Source organism: Emys orbicularis, chromosome 1, assembly GCF_028017835.1.
Source record: "Emys orbicularis isolate rEmyOrb1 chromosome 1, rEmyOrb1.hap1, whole genome shotgun sequence".
In the NCBI taxonomy this organism is placed as follows: domain Eukaryota; kingdom Metazoa; phylum Chordata; order Testudines; family Emydidae; genus Emys; species Emys orbicularis.
Window position 1 is genome coordinate 93,718,030 of NC_088683.1, and position 21,438 is coordinate 93,739,467.

The 21,438-nt window shown below is 45.9% G+C and overlaps 1 protein-coding gene across 1 annotated transcript in view; it reads right to left on the reverse strand.

Moving 5' to 3' along the window:
* LOC135885826 (guanylyl cyclase C-like) overlaps positions 1-21,210 on the reverse strand; it is a 65,039-nt gene extending 43,829 nt beyond the window's left edge. The window contains exons 1-6 of the mRNA XM_065413732.1: positions 21,000-21,210; positions 18,822-18,934; positions 18,157-18,224; positions 14,449-14,664; positions 6,526-6,647; positions 5,193-5,289 (exon numbers count right to left, since the gene is read on the reverse strand). Of these exons, the coding sequence (XP_065269804.1) occupies positions 5,193-5,289; positions 6,526-6,647; positions 14,449-14,664; positions 18,157-18,224; positions 18,822-18,934; positions 21,000-21,210 (827 nt within the window). The remainder of the gene's footprint in view (positions 1-5,192; positions 5,290-6,525; positions 6,648-14,448; positions 14,665-18,156; positions 18,225-18,821; positions 18,935-20,999) is intronic.
* Positions 21,211-21,438: the final 228 nt, after the last annotated feature.

A 21,438-nucleotide genomic window follows, 5' to 3' on the forward strand; every position in this document is an offset into this window, starting at 1 on the left:
AAAGAAGTATGGGCTGGATGAATGGACTATAAGGTGGATAGAAAGCTGGCTAGATCGTCGGGCTCAATGTGTAGTGATCAACGGCTCCATGTCTAGTTGGCAGCCGGTTTCAAGTGGAGTGCCCCAGGGGTTGGTCCTGGGGCCGGTTTTGTTCAATATCTTCATTAATGATCTGGAGGATGGCGTGGACTGCACTCTCAGCAAGTTTGCAGATGACACTAAACTGGGAGGAGTGGTAGATACGCTGGAGGGTAGGGACAGGATACAGAGGGACCTGGACAAATTAGAGGATTGGGCCAAAAGAAACCTGATGAGGTTCAACAAGGACAAGTGCAGAGTCCTGCACTTAGGACGGAAGAATCCCATGCACTGTTACAGACTAGGGACCGAATGGCTAGGAAGCAGTTCTGCAGAAAAGGACCTAGGGGTTACAGTGGACGAGAAGCTGGATATGAGTCAACAGTGTGCCCTTGTTGCCAAGAAGGCTAACGGCATTCTGGGCTGTATAAGTAGGGGCATTGCCAGCAGATCGAGGGACGTGATCGTTCCCCTCTATTCGACATTGGTGAGGCCTCATCTGGAGTACTGTGTCCAGTTTTCGGCCCCACACTACAAGAAGGATGTGGAAATATTGGAAAGAGTCCAGCGGAGGGCAACAAAAATGATTAGGGGGCTGGAGCACATGACTTATGAGGAGAGGCTGAGGGAACTGGGATTGTTTAGTCTGCAGAAGAGAAGAATGAGGGGGGATTTGATGGCTGCTTTCAACTACCTGAAAGGGCGTTCCAAAGAGGATGGATCTAGACTGTTCTCAGTGGTACCTGATGACAAAACAAGGAGTAATGGTCTCAAGTTGCAGTTGGGGAGGTTTAGGTTGGATATTAGGAAAAACTTTTTCACTAGGAGGGTGGTGAAGCACTGGAATGGGTTACCTAGGGAGGTGGTGGAATCTCCTTCCTTAGAGGTTTTTAAGGTCAGGCTTGACAAAGCCCTGGCTGGGATGATTTAGTTGGGAATTGGTCCTGCTTTGAGCAGGGGGTTGGACTAGATGACCTCCTGAGGTCCCTTCCAACCCTGATATTCTATGATTCTATGATTCTATGACAGGATACTGGGCTGGATGGACCTTTGGGTCTGACCCAGTATGGCCATTTTTATGTTCTTATATTCCCCACCCCCATACACACTGCCCCTGCCCTTAATCATATCCCCAGACATTCACGCTGCACCTTTCACCCTGAAGGGATCTCAAAGTGCTTTACAGTCAGGCTTGGACTGACCAATAGGGAAAATTCCCTGGAGCCCACAGGATTTAGTAGCTCTGCAAGAGCCCTCCTAGCAATGGCTGACTTAGTTCTACAGATCAACATGATCTATGCTTGAGTCCTGGCTGGCAGAGGGCTCTTGGCCCAACAGAATTTAAAGCCACAGAGCTATCTGGGGAACTCCACCACTGGAGAAAAGTGGGGCCTGACCCAGTTACCCTCTGCTGCTTGTTTGGATTTAGCATATTTCTGTGTTTGTATATGAGAAGGCCTGATCTGAGACATCCCATAAACTACAGGGTTATGCTAAAATCAAACACAAGCAGCAGCGAATGGTAGGATGGCACCACGGCATTGAGGCAGCTGGCCCTGTCAGAAGACCACATGCTGCAGCAACTGCAGTGGTGGCTCCAATCCTCCTATTCAAGGAAGAAAAAATCATCTCATCCCCCCCATCCCGGGCGGAGTGCAGATTTAGTCTGTGCTATCACTGCACAGACCACCCTATCTGTAAATATGTATATGCAAGGTGGTGATGCGGGGCCACGTATAAATGAATTTATCTTCAAAACACCTCTATAGAAGTTGTCTATATGGCATCGGCAAAGCGCATTAGAAGGGTGTGATTTGTAAAATGCTTTAACTGCCCCATGTAGACCTTGCTGGCATGAACTAAAAGATACTCAGATCGTGTTAACATAATCCTTTTAGCTTGTTCCAGAAGGGTCTATGCAGGGCAGTAGGAGCACAGTTCATTGAAGCGCTTTATCAATCACATCCCTCTAACATGCTTTGCCAGTGCCATGTAGACCAACCCTTAGTGATGTGCCCAAGGTCTGTGGCAGAGTCAGGAATGAAGCCCAAGTGTCCGCGTCCAAGGAGCGTGCCTTAACTAGGAGCACATCTTCCTTCCCAGTCTGCTCTTTACATCTATATAAACACAACACCTCTGAAATATAGGCAGCTGGGCGGGGGAGAGAGGCAACCAGTTTCAGACACCACTCTGCACGCTAGTGAAGGCAGGGAAATTGTGGCTAAGGACACAAGGGCATCCCCCTGATCTTATGGAAAGTGTCATAGGATCCTTGATGTCAGCACAATGCTTACAGGACTCCATGTTTTAAAGGTGTCATCTGAAAAACACACAGTGAACTGCAGGCTACTTCATGTATTCCCTTTGGAGGAGGAAAGATTGAGTTGAGCCTGTTGGAACTTTAACCTGTGATTCCAAGAGGTGTTTGAACCTAGAACTTAGATTACTAAACTATTCCTTTAGTGCCTCAATCCTGACCCAGAGAGGCCAGCTCTAGGATTGAGAGGCATTCAGACTCCATGGTCCTGCGGATTCTTGGCCTCTTTGAGGCTACCACTACTGGAACCAGTTAGTATGGTGAAAACACCTATTGTTTTAGTGATATTGAACTGAGATAACCAGTCCATTTCACATAGAACTGTAACCAGTGAAAGGCTCCATAACCCATTCCTAATCTGAGTTTTCCAGTTTCTTTGCCTGCTAGCCATGGCATGGACCTGATTGGAACTGGTGACTTATAATCACAGGATATTTAGAGTACCATGAATAGTACCCTGTTTTGTAATATTTTCAATAGCTCTTACATCATTCTACCATCCATAATAAAAATTTGTCCTATACATACCATCAAAGAGATGGTCAATATACTACTGCTACCTGATTTCCTTCAGATTTATATACTTATGTCTGAGCTTAGTATGTTTCAAAGAGGGATATAATCCTAGGGCAACCCTGAAAGTCCATTTCTCTCAATGCCATCAACACTTATTGACAACAACTCCCTTTCCTGTTATTGCAGATATGTGTTTGAGTAAAAACTTCTAGGCCTCCAGCTGCTGTTCCATCCTGTAATGAAGTCAGAATCTTGTATTTGTGAAATCCTATTGAGATTACTGCTGTGGAGGTCATTACAATAACCACTTGGTAATAGCCTCTCTCTCTCACTTTTATATATGTCTGACAAACTGGAAGATCAGAATAGCAAGAAAACAATCCAGGGGCTAGAGGAAATGGTAAATGTAGGGAAATTTTTAAAAAATCCCATGTGTCATTTGGCCAAATTATGCAACTAAGTAGAACTGGGTAGGAAACTGTTTTCCTGTCCTGCGAGAAATTTCATGATTTTGAAAAGCTTCCCATGCTACAGTGGGACAAAACTGAGACCTTTGAAATTTTTTCTGTGAAAAATCAGAATTACCAACTATAGAATAACCAATGGCCTAGTGATTATGGCACTCACCTAAGATGGAGGAAACATGAGAGACCTAGGTTTAAGTCACTGCTCTGCCTAATTCAGAGCAGAGACTTGAACTGTGTCATCTACATCCCAGCTGAGTGCATTAGCTACCACGCTATTCTAAGGTAGATCTCTCCTGTTGAAGCTGTTCCACTTCATGTAAGTTAAATATTCATTGGATCAGAAAGAAAGACTGACTCTATAGCCCCATGGTTAGGGCACTCACCTGGAATGAGGTAGACCTGTGTTCAGGTCTCTGCTCTGAATTAGGCAGAGCAGGCCCTAGAACCTAGATGTCTTATAGCTCCTGCATCCTAAGAAAGTGCCATAACCAGCAGGCTATTCCAGGTCTCTTGCTCTTTTATTTTGAGTAGAAATTTCATCTTGGAGCTGAGAAAAATTTTAATCAAAACTGCCCTTTTGACAGGATTTGACAAATCAACATTTTTGGATGAAAAACTTTGTCAAAAAATTCCTGACCAGCTCTACAGCTAAGGGAGATATGAGAAATGTCTACAATTACATTAAGGGCATAAACACCAAGGGATTTTCAAAAGTGCCTAGGAAGGTTAGATCCTTAACTTCTATTGATTTGAATGAGTTAGGTGCCTAACCCACTCGGCGGGCAGCGATCGATCCAGCAGGGGTCGATTTATCATGTCCAGTCTAGACGCAATAAATCGACCACCAAGCGCTCTCCCGTCGACACCAGTACTTCACCGGAGCGAGAGGCGCAGGCGGAGTCGATGGGGGAACGTCAGCAGTCGACTCACCACAGTGAAGCCACCATGGTGAGTAAATCTAAGTACATCGACTTCGTAGCTGAAGTTGCGTAACTTAGATCGACCCCCCGCCCCCCCAGTGTAGACCAGGCCTTAGATGTTTTTGAAAATCCCACCAGGTGCCTCTCTGCCTCTTTAGGTGCCTCTATACCTTTGAAAATTCTAGCCTTCTGGCCAGATTTTCAAAGGAGCCTAAGGTAGTTAGATGCCCAAATCCTAACTGAGTACCTAACTACCTTAGGCTCCTTTGAAGATCCCATCTTAAAGAAGGAGAGAAATCATGTAAGGTGATCTGAAGAGGCTGTAATTGGGAATACTAAGATGAAATCGAGCAAGTGAATATTTAGGCTGAATATCAGGGAATACATCCTAGTAGGGAGATCCATTTGGCTAAGGAATAGTCTCTCAGTGGAAGTGGTGGAAGCCACACTACTTATGTCATTTAAAATTGGATAAGACAAAGCCCTGGAGAATATATTTTAGGGTGCATTTCTGCATTTGCTGGTGGGGTAGTAGGGAGGAAGATAGAAAGGACACTAGGTTCTAACTTTGATTTCTGTTATTCTATAATTTCATCCTGCAGTGAGGTCATGACTCTATGATTATGACATCACAGTCCAAAATTTAGATGCCTTTGAAAAAATCTAACATAGATTGGATAAGTGATGTGGAGGATGCGTCCTGGTTCAAACACCAAAAAGCTTTGATAATTGGCTAAAAGGGGGCCAAGAAGACTATGAAAAGGAGGTAACTGGGAAATGTTTCATGGTAAAATGTCTCCTCAGCATGAGAGTTCCTCTTGCACTATTTCCATTAGCTCCATCCTGCAGGAAATGGGAGTGGGAGCAGAAGGAAAACCAGTGGTGATACTTTACTTGTGAAGATCCACCAGGATGATGACTATGTCCTCATCTACTTTCTCTTCCCCTAGGATTGTCTTGACCTCAGCTGGGGAGCCACACATGATGATCACTACAGACCAGGCAAAGACAGATGGAGAGAAGGTGAGAAGCATACAAATAAGGAAAGAAGGACAAATAGAGTTTAACATACTGTTCTTAGACCATAAAATCTAGAATATCAGGGCTACAGCAAGTCAGGGCTGAGAGGCATTGCCAGAAATAGGAGAACAGATAGTTGTGGGTCAGGACTGAACTACACTGTCAGTGGGAGGAGAAAGCTTGCTCAGCACCTGCCCACATTATGCCTGACTCCAACCATTATCAGCACCTTCCTTTCATGAGCATTAAAATCGCACATAGATGGAGTGCAGCATAAACTACTATCAGTAACATGGTATAGAACAGGGATCAGCAGCCTTTCAGAAGTGGTGTGCCGAGTCTTCATTTATTCACTCTAATTTAAGGTTTTGCGTGCCAGTAATACATTTTAATGTTTTTAGAAGGTCTCTTTCTATAAGTCTATAATATATAACTATGCATGTAAAGTAAATAAGGTTTTTAAAATATTTAAGAAGCTTCATTAAAATTAAATTAAAATACAGATTCCCCCGGACCGGTGGCCAGGACTTGGGCAGTGTGAGTGCCACTGAAAATCAGCTCGCGTGCCGCCTTTGGCACGCGTGCCATAGGTTGCCTACCCCTGGTATAGAAGGTTCTAAGGCAAAGAGCATTAGAAGAATAAACCATTAATCTGTCACTGGCTTCCTTATTCTCATGCTCCCCCTCCCCAGTGATGTCAGGGCTTAGCATTATCATAAGCACTTGTTAATAGAGCTGAGGTATCACCACCATGGCCAAGGTTTCCAGTAGGGATTGGTCATTCCCCCATGTTTGAAATGAGCCCCCTTGTTGCACAAAAGGGGTGTGTGAGAGAGAGAAACAGACACAGAGAGAGAAGCTGGGCATTCTTGTGACACAGGAATCCAAACAATGACTGGGGGCTGCTGGGTTATGAATGCTCCACTGGACAGGGCTTGTAGGAAGACAGTGTCATGTCTTCAGAAGATAATCTACCCCAAGAGGCCTCTACAAGCAGAATATGCCCATATGCTTTATCAGGACAGTGGGGGAATTGAGTTCTGTGCCATCTTCCCATATTCACAAAAATAGAAGATGAAAAAGAGTATCTGTGCTCTTTCTGCCATAAATTGAAAGATTTTCCCCCAGAACATAACCCAGGCAGTAGTGCACAGATAGAGATCAACAGCATGCATGCAAGGGAGAGGGAACTCTCATCTCCCCTTACCATTGCTTTTCCGGCTCTGATCCTTCACAATTTTCTTTAATTGTTCTGGTGTCCTTAAAACCTCTTTGAACTTCACCTCTGAAGAGAAATATGAGACTCCAACCTCCAGTGCATTGAGGTACCTAATGCAGGGTAGGAAGTGCGGGTTATAGATCAGCAGAAAATATTGCTAATGCCTTACATTTATATAGCACCTTCCCTCATTAATAATCCTAAAATGTCTGATAGACTGTTTACAGCACATAAGGATCACTTCACCTACTACAGAAATGTAGCCACTTCTGGGCTGGAATGCAGCAGCCATTCTGCATCAATAAAGTTAAACAACAGAATTTGGGAGGGAAAGCAGTACAGAGAATGTGAGCATAAAAAGGAAAACTTTGAACCTGACCAACAACCACTTAAATCTGGTATTATAAAGGATTGGGGAATCCTAGAAGATACAAATTAAAGTTCAAAGGCGCAAATGTGGTTTTTCAAGGGACTGCTTAAAGACCTGATGTTTTAAAAAAAAGTGATTAAAAAATATAGGAGGCAAGAAAATAAGAGTGCAAAGGCAAGTAAGACTCACTGGAAAGAGATAAGGAGAGGAAAAAAGCAGAATGAGTAAATGCTAGGTAAAAGCACTAAAGGGACATTTCTATCTGAAAATTTTGTATCTCCTATAGTTACGAAAGAGACTTTGTGTCACTATGTCTGAAAAATTAGTGGAGGGAGAACAAATAATTTTCTCTATTTTTCCTCCCCTGGTTTGCTTAGTTTGTGATCTAACAGCACTTGGGGCACCATCCTTTGAGGTGCTGAACACCTTTTTCTCCCATTGTCTTCAGTAAGAAAAGAGGGTGCTCTGCACCTCACCAGGATCATGCCCTTAGTGAGTAAGGCTCCAATCTTGCACACATTCAGGTGTCTTAACAACTTTGCACACATGAATAGTCCTGTTGAAGATACTCATGCCTCTAAATATTTGTGGGGTGGAAATAATCAGGCCATATTATTTAATAGGTGCTTTATCAGAAATTGGATTTTTTTAAAAGAAAATAGTGAATTTAAAACACTTCAAGTTAACCACAACACTTTACACAAAATAAGTCCTGCCTGAATATAACAATAAAAGAAAAAAGTTTGAACAATTAGGAAGTAAGGAAGACCATGAAAAGTAGTATTGATAAAGGAAATACATGAAAATACTTGGAAAATATGAAAATACACAAATCAGCAGCTCTGAATGGTAGGAAACCTAAGGTATTAAAGGAATCTAGCTAAAGAATGTACGGTACCATGGACATTTATTTTTGGAAAGTTATGGAGAACTGGGGATATAGCAGAAGATTAGAGAAAAAACACTATTTTTCAAAACATGAAAGAAAAATGATCCTGGCAATTACCATCCTTGTAAGTCAAGTTTCTATCCTTAATAAAAGGACAAATACTAAGAGAAAATGCTCATTAAAAACCTATGAGATAATGGAACTGGGATTGTATTTTAGTTCCCAATTCAATAGAGCACTTAAATACATGCTTAAGTCACACTGAAGTCAATAGGGTTTAACCTGACGCATAAAATTCAGCAGGTACTTATGTGTTTTCCTGACAGAGGGCAATAAAGAATAAATCTTTCCACACAAACTTGATTGCTTTTTTAGTTTAATTTCCGAATCACTGAAAGAGTGGAGTGCACTAAATGTAATATTTGGATATTAATAAAGCAATTGTCTCAATCTTACTTGAAAAATTAATTCAAACTGGGATAGGAACACACTCAAACTGACAATTGGCTGATTGATGGACATAAACAAAGGGTAATGATAAATAGCAATATATTGTGCGGGTAAAGTGTCTATTGGACTATCACAGAGATTGATATTAAGTCTGTACTAACATCTTCATTAATGGAAGAAAGAGTAAGGGTATGTCTACACTACGAGAGTAGTTTGATTTTACTTAAATCGAATATGTGGAATCGATATTACAAAATCGAACGTGTGTGTCCACACTAAGGACAGTAATTCGACTTTGTGAGTCCACACTGACGGGGAAAGCGTCGACATTGGAAGCGGTGCACTGTGGGCAGCTATCCCACAGTTCCCGCAGTCCCCGCTGCCCATTGGAATTCTGGGTCGAGCCCCCAATGCCTTCTGGGTAAAAAAATGTGTCGAGGGTGCTTTTGGGTAACTGTCGTCATCCGTCCGTCACTACCGCCCTCCCTCCCTGAAAGCGCCGGCGGGAAATCAGTTTGCGCACTTTTCTGGTCAGTGACAGCGCGGACGCCACAGCACTGCGAGCATGGAGCCCGCTGCGACCATCGCTGCAGTTATGGCCGTTGTCAACACCTCGCAGCTTATCATCCACCTTTCCCAGAGGCAGATGCAGAGAAATCAGGCGAGGAGGCTACGGCAGCGCGGTGAGGGCCTGAAGTCTGAGAGTGGCACAGACCTGTCAGAAAGCACGGGACCCCGCGCCGAGGACATCACGGTGGCAATGGATCATGTTGATGTTGTGGAACGGCGATTCTGGGCCCGGGAAACAAGCACGGTCTGGTGGGACCGCATAGTGCTGCAGGTCTGGGATGAATCACAGTGGCTGCGAAACTTTCGCATGCGGAAGGGGACTTTCATGGAACTTTGTGAGTTGCTGTCCCCTGCCCTGAAGCGCAATGACACCCGGATGCGAGCAGCCCTGACTGTCCAGAAGCGAGTAGCCATAGCCCTCTGGAAGCTTGCAACGCCAGACAGCTACCGGTCAGTCGCGAACCACTTTGGCGTGGGCAAATCTACCGTGGGGGTTGTTGTCATGCAAGTAGCCAACACAATCGTTGAGGTACTGCTCTCAAAGGTAGTGACCCTGGGAAACGCGCAGGTCATCATAGATGGCTTCACCGCGATGGGATTCCCAAACTGCGGTGGGGCTATAGATGGAACCCACATCCCTATCCTGGGACCGGACCACCAGGCCAGCCAGTACATCAACCGAAAGGGCTACTTTTCAATGGTGCTGCAAGCACTGGTGGACCATAGGGGACGTTTTACAAACATCAACGTCGGATGGCCGGGCAAGGTTCATGACGCTCGTGTTTTCAGGAACTCAGGTCTGTTTAGACGGCTGCAGGAAGGTATTTACTTCCCGGACCACAAAGTAACTCTTGGGGATGTGGAGATGCCTATAGTCATCCTCGGGGACCCAGCCTACCCGCTAATGCCCTGGCTCATGAAGCCCTATACTGGCGCCCTGGACACTGAAAAAGAACTCTTCAACTACCGGCTGAGCAAGTGCAGAATGGTGGTGGAGTGTGCTTTTGGCCGTCTCAAGGGGAGATGGAGAAGCTTACTGACTCGCTGTGATCTCAGCGAAACCAATATCCCCATTGTTATTGCAGCTTGCTGTGTGCTCCACAATCTCTGTGAGAGCAAGGGGGAGACCTTTATGGCGGGGTGGGAGGTTGAGGCAAATAGCCTGTCTGCTGATTACGCCCAGCCAGACAGCCGGGCGATTAGAAGAGCCCAGCGGGACGCGCTGTGCATCCGGGAGGCTTTGAAAGCTAGGTTCCTGAGTGAGCAGGGTAACCTGTGACTTTTAAGTTTGTGTACAGAGAAGCTGAACCTGCCCCCGTTTCTTTACCCACTAAATGTTCAGTATCCTCTCCAGTTACATACCCCGTTCCCCCCCTTCCAACACACGTTTAAAAATAAAATCACTTGAATTTTGTTAATGAACACCGTTTTCTTTATTACTGTTTTCGCGGGAAAGTGTTGAACCTGGGACGCAGACTGTGGTGGGGAGCGGGTGTAGTGTAGCGATGCAAATGACGCTTCTAAACTCCAGGAATGACAGGCTCCGCAGTGGTGGACTGGTTGTTTCAACGGAGCCTGCCACCCCTCCTGTTCGGGACTCTGTGTGTGTGGGGGCTATGTGACTTTGTGGCGGGGGAGGACGGTTACAGATCCCCTGCTGCGTGGCTCTGTGATCCAGGATAAGGACCACTGCATAAGATCTCTAACTGCCCTCCCCCGCCACAAAGTCACAGAGCAACCCCCACCCCCCCACCACAGAACATGAAAACCACCTCCCAGACTGACCAGGGTAACTAGTGACTGCACTGTGTGTGTGCCCTGCTGCTGAACCTGCCCCCGCCTCTGTACCCTGGTAAAGGTGACTGTTCTGTCCAATTACCAACACCCTTCCCCCCCTTCAGACAGACTCTCCTCTAAAAGAACATGATGGAAACAGTAATTAACAGAAACGTATTTTTTATTAGCAACTACACATGAAACTGCGGGGTGAAACTTGGACGGGGGCTTGGGTGAGGCGGGAAGGAAAGGACTTGTCAAATTTTGGGGAATGAGAGCCTTCTAGTACTAGAGCAGTCTGCAGGGGAGGAGTGAGAGTTTTCACGGACTCTGCCGCCCCTCCTTCTTTGGACTTTGGGTGAGGGGGGTATGGGACTTGGTGGCGGGGGAGGGCGGTTACAGATAGACTGCAGCGGGGCTCTGTCCTCCTGCCTCCGGTCCTGCAGAACATCCACAAGGCGCCGGAGCGTGTCCGTTTGCTCCCTCATTAGTCCAAGCAGCGTTTGAGTCGCCTGCTGGTCTTCCTGCCGCCACCTCTCCTCCCGTTCCATGTGTGATCGGTGCATTTGGGACACGTTATCCCTCCACTGGGTCTGCTGGGCTGCCTGGGCTCGGGAGCAGCCCATAAGTTCCGTGAACATGTCCTCCCGTGTCCTCTTCTTCCTACGCCTAATCTGCGCTAGCCTCTGGGAGTGTGATGCCAGGCTAGGTCGGGAGACAGTCGCAGCTGTGGGAATGGGAAAAAGGGAGTGAATTCCTCAGAAAGATAAATTTAGTTGTGAACAAAGAACATAGTCTTTCTCTGTGAAAAAGACCATGCACAGCACCTATCACATGCGCACTCAGGACAAGGTCGAATTTTCGGCCTTCGCATTCAGTGCCTGGGGTCTTGCAGTGCAGATCAGAGAAGCGGGGCAGGACACCGGAATTTGTGTAGCAGGCCGACATGGTAAGCCGTAGACTTGTGGCTGCTTAAAACTTTAATAGTAGCACTGGCCTCCTTTCACATTGAAAGCAATGCCAGTCCCTGCTGCCAGCAATCCGGCAAGCATGAACTCTGCCCCTGTCCCACCCCCTCGCGGCTGTCCCAGGGAAAGATCCCTGTATGCTGCCCCTCTCCCGCCTCCACCGCGTGGCTGTAAACCGCCGGTTACAGTTCTGTAAAGGAACAGGCAAGCAGTCCCAATACTAACATTCCCCTACCTAATTCAAAGCAGGTCACCATGAGCGACATCACTCTGATGAGGATTTCAGAGACGGAAAAAGAAAGGATGCTTCGGGAAAGCCTGCAAAGACCAGGGCCGTATGCCGCCATGCTCTGCAGGGCAATGATCCCGGAGTACTTGCTTGTCTCCTGGCGCGGAAATGTTTGCTACTACGGAGGACCCAATAAGGCCGCTCTCCCCAGGAACCTGATGCAAAGGCTTTCCAATTACCTCCAGGAGAGCTTCGTGGAGATGTCCATGGAGGATTTCTGCTCTATCCCCGGACATATAGACCGGATTTTACTGTAGCTGCACTGGCAGGGACTAAACAGTAGAGCGGCTTGGGCAGAACAATCATGCTAAACCGGACATTGTTAGATTTTTTTCAGTAGTTGCACTGCCAGGGACTGAACCGTTAAGCGCCTAGGGCAAAGTAATCATGCAAAACCCATTGTTAATATTGTTAATATTCCTGTTCTGTTAAAAATAAATGTTTAGATGTTTTAAACACTTACTGAGTGATCCTTCCCCTGATTCTGTGTCCGGGTTAACGGCTGGGGACGGTTGGTAGGGGATCTCTGTAAGGGTGATGAAGAGATCCTGGCTGTCGGGGAAATCAGCGTTGTAAGCGCTGTCGACTGCCTCGTCCTCCTCATCTCCTTCCTCATCTTCCCCGTCCGCTAACATGTCCGAGGAAGCGGCCGTGGACAATATCCCATCCTCAGAGTCCACGGTCAGTGGTGGGGTAGTGGTGGCGGCCGCACCTAGGATGGAATGCAGTGCCTCGTAGAAACGGGATGTCTGGGGCTGGGATCCGGAGCGTCCGTTTGCCTCTTTGGTCTTCTGGTAGCCTTGTCTCAGCTCCTTGATTTTCACGCGGCACTGCGTTGCATTCCGGCTGTATCCTCTCTCTGCCATGGCTTTAGAGATCTTCTCATAGATCTTTGCATTCCGTCTTTTGGAGCGCAGCTCGGAAAGCACGGACTCATCGCCCCACACAGTGATCAGATCCAAGACTTCCCGATCAGTCCATGCTGGGGCCCTCTTTCTATTCTGAGATTGCACGGCCATCTCTGCTGGAGAGCTCTGCATCGTTGCCAGTGCTGCTGAGCTCGCCACGATGTCCAAACAGGAAATGAGATTCAAACTGCCCAGACAGGAAAAGGAATTCAAATTTTCCCGGGGCTTTTCCTGTGTGGCTGGTCAGACCATCCGAGCTCGGACTGCTGTCCAGAGCGTCAACAGAGTGGTGCACTGTGGGATAGCTCCCGGAGCTATTAGCGTCGATTTCCATCCACACCTAGCCTAATTCGACATGGCCATGTCGAATTTAGCGCTACTCCTCTCGTTGGGGAGGAGTACAGAAGTCGAATTTAAGAGACCTCTATGTCGAACTAAATAGCTTCGTGGTGTGGACGGGTGCAGAGTTAATTCGATGTAACGGCGCTAAATTCGACATAAACTCCTAGTGTAGACCAGGCCTAAAATATACTAATACAACTCCAATATGATATGAAATTAGGAGGAATTGTACCTACCAGTGAGGACAATGAAAAAACCACCAAGGGACTTAGAAAGATTAAAGTCTGGGCAAAAAGTAACTAAATAAGATTGATTCAACTTGGGAAAAGGCAATGTACTGTAACTAAAGGAAGAAAATCAGTATCATTGATTGAAATTCAATGGTAATGAAGAAGACTCTAAAAAACTGAACAAGGCCTAAGGGTGATAGCAGACAGCAGATTAGATATGATTTTACAATGCTATGACAGAAAGATCAGCCCCTGCAGTTGCATATACTGAAGTATCATGTCACAGAGCAGAAAAGTAATAATATCCCTCTATGGCCATGGTCTGGTGAGACCATACCTAGGCTATGGCTTTCATTTTAGGTCATTTCAATCAGAGAAGAACATTGATCAGAGTTTGAAAGGCATTCAGTGTAACAAAAATAACCAGTGACTGGAGGGACTAAGGTGAGAAAGAATTAAAAGAGCTAACTCAGGCCCTGAACTTGCAGACTTTTATGCACATCAGTAGTACTAAATGGGACCTCTCATGTGTTAAGCCAGATGCATAACCATTTATGTCAGGGATTTAAACAGTCTACAAATGTTTGAAAGGTGTAAAACCAAGGGCTTGATTTTTTCCTCCGTTTCACAACCCCAGATACACCCTTTTCCCCTAGCAAGATACAAGTAACAACCAGACTGATTTGTATCCTGTGTGGGGACAATCAGGCACCAAGGAGGAAGTAGAGGAATTACTTAGGATGATACAGAAGGTCATTACTAGGAGTGATGGGATGAAATTGAAAGAGGGAAAATTTAATTTAGATGCCAACAAAAACTCTGGCAGTGAAATCTATTAGACTGTGAAATATTCTCCCAATGGACGTGATGAAAATCTGTAACTTGGGAACATTTGCAAGCAGACTGGACATAACACTGGTAAATGTAGTGTAGAGAATATTGCTGTTCTGGAAAGGAGAGGGATTGGATGGTCTAATTGGTCTTTTCCAATTCTCAGTTCTATGAGAGCAATAAAGAGAGTTAGAGAGAGAAATCTAAGGACAGCCTAAAGAAAACATGCCAGAGGTGAGTCTGAGTTTTCTTGGACAGTAGCTGGGAGAGACTTGGGAATGCTCTTACCAGAAGCAGTCTTCTGTGGTGTTATCTGTCTTATAGAGGTAGGTGGATTCCCAGGAGCTGGTTTTGAATGGCAATTTGGACTCTTTCCAGAAATCAACAAAGAAGTAGATCAGTTTCCTGGCTGGAGTTAGGATTCGAGTTAGGTTGTCTTTGTAGTCACATGACAGCCCAAAGCTCCCTGCAGAGATCAGAGGGAGGCCCAATATTGTGTCAACGCTAAGGGGGAAGAGGAGAGGGGGAAAAAAACAATATGATTGTTACATGAAAGCTTATCTTCCACCTGGGGAGCCTTTCTGAAAACGCTACAGACAGCCTCCAAGTGATGGCTGCTATGACTCTACAAGGACATGTAATGAAACCACATGTCTCTAGACTCCATCTTGGGATGTCAGTATTTTTCCACAGACCGGTCTGGGAACCGAGCTTTGGGAACAATGGGTTCCCGCCATATGCAAAAGCTATATAAGGCAGGGAGTGACATCATCTGGTGTTCTTCTCTTCCCACCCAAGAAGACTCCTGGAAACACCTGAGGAACAAAGACTGGACTGGAGGGAGTGCTGGACCCAGGCTAAAGGGTTTTCTAGCCTGTGAATGAAACATCTGGGGATTCCGAGCTGTAAAGCAAGTGCAGCTTGCCCCTTAAGAATCTGCAGCCTGCTTGTATCATCTCTTAGGATGAGAATCTGCTATTCATATCAAATCTATCTAGCATATCAAATTTAGTTTGGATTTTTTGTTTATTTGATAGATAATCTGCTTTGATCTGTTTGCTATCACTTATAATCACTTAAAATTGGGGAGGGATAGCTCAGTGGTTTGAGCCTTGGCCTGCTAAACCCAGGGTTGTGAGTTCAATTCTTGAGGGGGCCACTTAGGGATAGGGGCAAAATCAGTACTTGGTCCTGCTAGTAAAGGCAGGGGGCTGGACTCAATGACCTTTCAGGGTCCCTTCCAGCTCTATGAGATAGGTTGTTTCTGCTTTATCTAACCAGTGAGTTGGAGTGAAGTGTATGGCAATCATAGCTCAGGGCAAAGGCTGTTGCATATTCCTCTCCACATTGAGGGACGGGGTGAATTTTATGAGCTTACACTGTACAGTTCCCTGTGCAGTGCAAGACAGTATAGTTTGGGGTTTATACTCCAGAGGGGGTGCGTGCCTGAGGAGCTGGGAGTTGCCTTTGCTGTAGCCTTCCAATGCAGGGGCTGGTCAGAGAGCCTGCATGTAACTGCAGCTGGGTGTGTCCCTACCTGTATATATGCTGGTGAAAGTGCAGGCTGGAGGGCTTTGCAGCTTGTCACAGCAGTACAGGGTGAGAGGGAGCCCAGGCTGGTGGGTCAGGGGGCCAAGTAGCACCCCAGTTCTGGGTGGCACCCTGGGGGGAACCCATCACAGTTGCTGTGATGCCATCTTCTGCTTCTAGGAGTGGGTCTGAAACCTATCAACTTATTTTAAACAGTTCATGGAACAGCTATCAGATGGTGATGATTGTCATTTTCTTGAGGCCAGAGGGGAGCTAGAAACAAAAAGCTACCTGTCTGCTAACCGATCCCTTGTGTAATCTTTCTCTCAACCTCTAGGTGTGATATAAGAACCTCCAGAACCAGTTATAACGTTTCATCTCATGTAGAAGGGTGAAATTATTGTACAGTGCCAGCCTCTGCACTAAGGCAATCTAAAATAGCTTAGTGAAGTCTTGTTATTTCCATCAAGCCAGTTTTGGATGAACTGTGGGCTGACATCCTTTGCCAGGTGAATGATGTCAGATGAATCACAGGCCACCAATAGCCACTCTTCTTAAATGGGTTTTAGCATTTTATGGAGCAGGGCTGGAGGAGAGATTCTCAGAGCCATTGACAAATCTTACTTCTACAACCAGACTTCTTAGTGTATTTTGGGTAAGGGGAAATAGCAGTGGTTATAGAGACAAACATGGCAAACCTCCACCTGGGGTGAATTTATGAAAACACCACTATTTTTTCTCCATAGAGAGGTTGTAATGGGTGAAGGTATTTTCTGCAATGTTGCACTGTTATCACATTACACTAGAAAAATTCTGCAGTTCTTTTGGGACCATCTTTTACACTTCATAGGAAATATTGTACTGAACAATATGGCAATTAGAATTATCTGGCACTGGTATGACAGAACTACTGTCTAACTTTATCTCCAGGTAAAGGCCATTATTATTATGAAGCGATGTAGCTTATGTTTGATGCAGTAGAAAAGGGGGAGCCAGTGGAGGGATGTACAGTGCTCGGGAGGACAACTGATGGAATGAGCCAGGAAGATGATTTAATTGTTAAAATGGAAATTTACCAGGCTCGTTTAGAGTACTGCCAGGTAAAGTACCTGCTTTTGGTTCCCAAATCTGTTCATTTTACCCTGGGTCAACTTGGTTGCCTAATGGTTAGTGCTCTTCATTGCCATGCAGAAGCTTCAACTCCTCATAAACCTTCTGAATTAACTGGGGGGATTGAGGGGGAGAAGACTTGGGAATTATTGTAAACAACTCGGTGAAGCTCTTTGATTAAGGTACAGCAGGAGTCCAAAAAAGCAATGCTAGGATGCTTAAGGAATGGGATGGAGTGTAATACAGAAAATATTATAATACTGCTATATGCAAAGCAGGTAATATTGTATAATATAAATCAATCATACACTCTCACAAGGAATGATATGTTCAGTTCTTGTCATCCCACCTCAGAAAGGATATAGAAGAAACAGAATGGGGTCAGAGGTGGGCAGTCAGAATGAGTAGGGACATGGAAAAACTCTTGTATGAGGGAGACTGAAAAGTCTGGGATGCTTTACCTTAGAGAGGAGGCAAATACAAGGGAGCATGATTAAAAACATACAAAACAGTGAGTGGAAAAGAGAAGGTGGATTTCTATTCATGCTGACCCATACTAAAAGAGCAAAGAAACATTCAATGCAGTCGAAAGAAGGTAAATTCAAAACTGATTAAAGAAAATATTTTTTCACACAACTCACAAATAGCCTATAGAACGCCTTGCAACACGATGTCATTGAGGCCTAGAGCTTAGCAGGATTCAAAAAAGGGTCAGACCATAATTTTATGGATAACAATATCTGCACTTATATATACACACAACATTTTACTCTTGTGTTGTTCATGTATATAACTAAATATATTTTTAAAAACAAGGATTTGGAAGGCATATAATCACTCATATTTCAGGGAATGAGCAACCCTCTAAATATTGGAGGTTAGGAGGAAACCGTCTCTTAGTGCACATTATCCCAGCACTGTCTTCTGCAAGGTTTCTTGCACCTTCCTCTGAAGCATCTACTACAGTCCACAGCCAGTGACAAGATACTTGTCTAGATGCACCACTTGTCTGAGCCAATATGGAGATTCCTATGTTCAAGATAATTTCTGTCTCCTGCTGTGAGTGTTAAAGAGGTAGCCTGCTGAGACCTTGAGTGATCGGACTACTTTTTGTCAATCATTATCACTCCTCTCCTGAGTCCTACCTGGTAAAGCAGTTGCATTAATAAGCTCTTTAGGGGGCATTTTGTCCTTGCCAGAGGTAGTGGCTAGGTATAAGTGCTCTGTAGGACCCTGATTGTGAAGCACAGTATGCCCCACATACAAGTTCAGTGCCTCTGCTAGTCTGAATAGGAAACAATTTTGTTGAGTATTTTACTTCCTTGGAACACAGTAATGTTTTTTTCTGATACTTACGAGACCATCTGGTACGTGGCATGAGTACAAATGGGTCCCAGGACAACGCAGCCAAGTGTGCCGCTATTCTGCAAGAGATAAAAGAGCATTTGCAACGGAGAGTGCAAAGTGAGGGAAGGGGCTACCGATATGGGAAATGCAGAATGTGGAGCAAGGCACAGGCAAGGGGGATTGGGAGGAGACTGTGAAATGTGAGAAGACACAACACCAAGATAAATTGCCACTGAGCAAGTGCGGAGTGTTGAGAGAAGGGGCTGTGGAATGAGGGAACAGATAAGAGGATGAATCTGGAGCAAGAGAAGAAGGGAGGTGACAGAATGATGCATGGCAGTGTGTGGTCTGCACAGAGGTGTATGACAAAGCTGTGTGGGAGCTCAGGTCTGGAACAGCAGGGAGACTACATGTCAGAATTAAAATGCATCGTTAGAGCTGTGTTGGAATTGCAGGTGAGGAGCGAAGTGGCTCAAGAGAGGCTAGCTATACAGATGTATGGGGCAGACAGTAGGAATTAGGGGGTGCTATAAATTGGAAATGAGGTGAACTGAGTGTCTGTGTAGGAAGCTTGTACTTTGCCACCAGTACACACTATACCTGCCTCTAGCCAACACTCAACACACTTCCATTACCAGAAAAGAAGGATTCCTGTAGAAATGCCTAGTACTCACATAGAGTTGCTTGATGACCTCCACACCCTCACAGGTGGTAGTGTGACAACCCTGTGAGACATACAGTGATGTGTTGAAGCCATGGTAGGTGGCGTTGATTGTCACATTTTTTCCTATAGAAGGAGAAATGGGAAATAGCATTACAAGACACATCTACTCACTGATGCACTGAGGGTCCCTCTCTGTTCATTCATGACACAGAGCAGTACAGTCTCATACTAACAGGGCCAGATTAAGAACATTCTGGGTCCTGGAGACAGAATATCCTGAGCCAAACTATACTCTCTGCCCCCGGGGGCCTCCCTTCGGTGTTTTTAATTGTTTGGAAGGGTGGGAGGGCCTCAGTTTCAAAAACCTCTGTGCAGCCCGCACTTACCCTGCAGCAGTGGCTCCTGTCCCATGGGGCTGGGGCTGGCTCCCTACTCTGGGCATTGTGACCTCTCACTTGGTGTCACAACACTGCTCAGGTTTGTCCCAGCTGGGCCAAATTTGAGTGTCACTGCAAGTGAGTGCAGATCGCAACATTACTTACTGCAATTCCATGGGTTTGGGGAGGGTGTAGTCTTCTGAGGGACCTGGGCTATGGCCCCGTTAGCCCATCCATTAATATGGGCCTGCATACTAAGATGCCTCCTTTCCCAAAATTCACTGGGAAGCAATTCCCCCTACCCTCCATTCCACTGAATAAGATTGCAGAGTTAGCTCCACTATAGAGGGCTGACATCCTTCGCTGAAGCGTCAGGTATTGGGCATGATCAGAGACAGAATATCAGATGATTTTTAAATCTACAGGAAAAAAATCAGAAGGCATCAAATTCAAATGAAACAAAAAGACAAAACATTAAAAATGGAGAGGAAAAGGAGATAGTTTTCTTGGAACTTGCTGTAACAGGACATTATGGAGGCAAATAGTTTAATGCAGAGGTTCTCAAACTGTGCTCCGTGGACCACCAGTGGTCCGCGAGCTCCATTCAGGTGGTCTGTGGATAGTTCCCTATAAGGTGCACGCCTGGGTGGCCGCACACGAGAGAATGACGGGCTACCCACCTAATTAGTGGAGCTGCACAATCGTGGCTCCAATAATTAGGTTCCTGGACTCTGGAGAAGATGCACATGTAAGGTGAGGTGGTGACCTTGGGGGGAATACAGGGTAGGTGGGAGGGGGCAGTGGGGTGAGAAGGGGGGTGGGGGGAATTTGAGATGTTCAGGGTTGCAGCAGCCAGAGAAAGAGGCGACCTTCCCCAGCTCCAGGGCTGCGGCTGCTGGGGAGAGGCAGCCCTCCTTCCCAGCTCCAGCTCTGTGGCTGCTGCGGTGGGGGGAAAGAGGGAGAGACCACCCTCCTTCCCAGCCCCAGCCCGGGGGCTGCTGCGGTGGGGGAAAGAGGGAGAGACCACCCTCCTTCCCAGCCCCAGCTCGGGGGCTGCCATGGCAGGGGAGAGAGGGCACATCCATCGCATTAGAAAAGTAAAACTACTGATCTGAAAATATGAGTTGTGTGCTTTTATTTGTAGAACAAAAAATTTTAATTATTTTTTTATAAAGCGCTTTTATCCAAAGTGCTTTAAAATAGTTCGCTAACAGTACAAACAACATTTGGAAAGATCGTTAAGTGGCTTGTCGAGACCCTCAGCAATTTTCAAGTGGTCCGTGGAAAAAAAAAGTTTGAGAACCACTGGTTTAGTGATATTGAAAAGAGGGGTTAGATATGAAAATGAGTAAGAATAGCATCTGCAGTGATGCTACCTAAATTAAAAGTTATAAGGGCTGCTGATCCCCACACTTCAGGGAATAATCTGAGCAGCAGCTGGGGTCAGGATGAAATTTCTGATCTGTTCTGCTAGAGGAGGAGCCAGGATACTGGACTCAATGGACCCTTGATCTGGTCTGTTCTGGTTCAGCAGTTCCTATGTTCTCAATCCCAACTGAACATCTTCAGAAATTAACTCAGGGAAGGGTTTGCATCAATTTGCACACAAACATCCCTGGTTCAATCCTTGCACTGTGGCTCCACTGCTTGGAAAGAAGGGGACAGTTATTGTCTGATCTACATGGTGACTGGACAGCCCAAGAACAGCTCTGAGGCGCAGTTTGTAGAAGCACTGACTGAGGGGGGCCGGGGCTCACAGTCTGACCCAAAAACTCTAAAGGGGAAAAGAACACACAGCTTCACACCCTTACCTGCCTTCTGCAGCTGCTCTTCTACAATACGTAGTCCCAGCTGCACAGCTGGTTTTATTTTATCGAAGGTCCATGGAAGGTCTGAGTGATTCAGCTGCATCACATTGATTACATAATTGTCCTTGACACACTTGCCCGCACCAACCTGCCACAGCAGCTGGAGACAGAGGAGCAATGGCCAGAGGTCCGGACCCAGCACTCGTTGCCTCATTACTCCTCTCAGTTTAGACCCATAGCCCAATGCTCACACATACACGCGCACTACATTGTTGTTGTTCCTAGATAGGCTGAAACAAAGATTCATGTTGTATATCCACCGATCAGCTATACCGAATCTCTTTCACCCCTTCACTCTCTCCCCTTTTCTGCCTCCACCTCCACCCCACGCCCATCTACCCTAACTGGCACGTCTGCTTGTGAAGAATTAAAAGCAACAGAA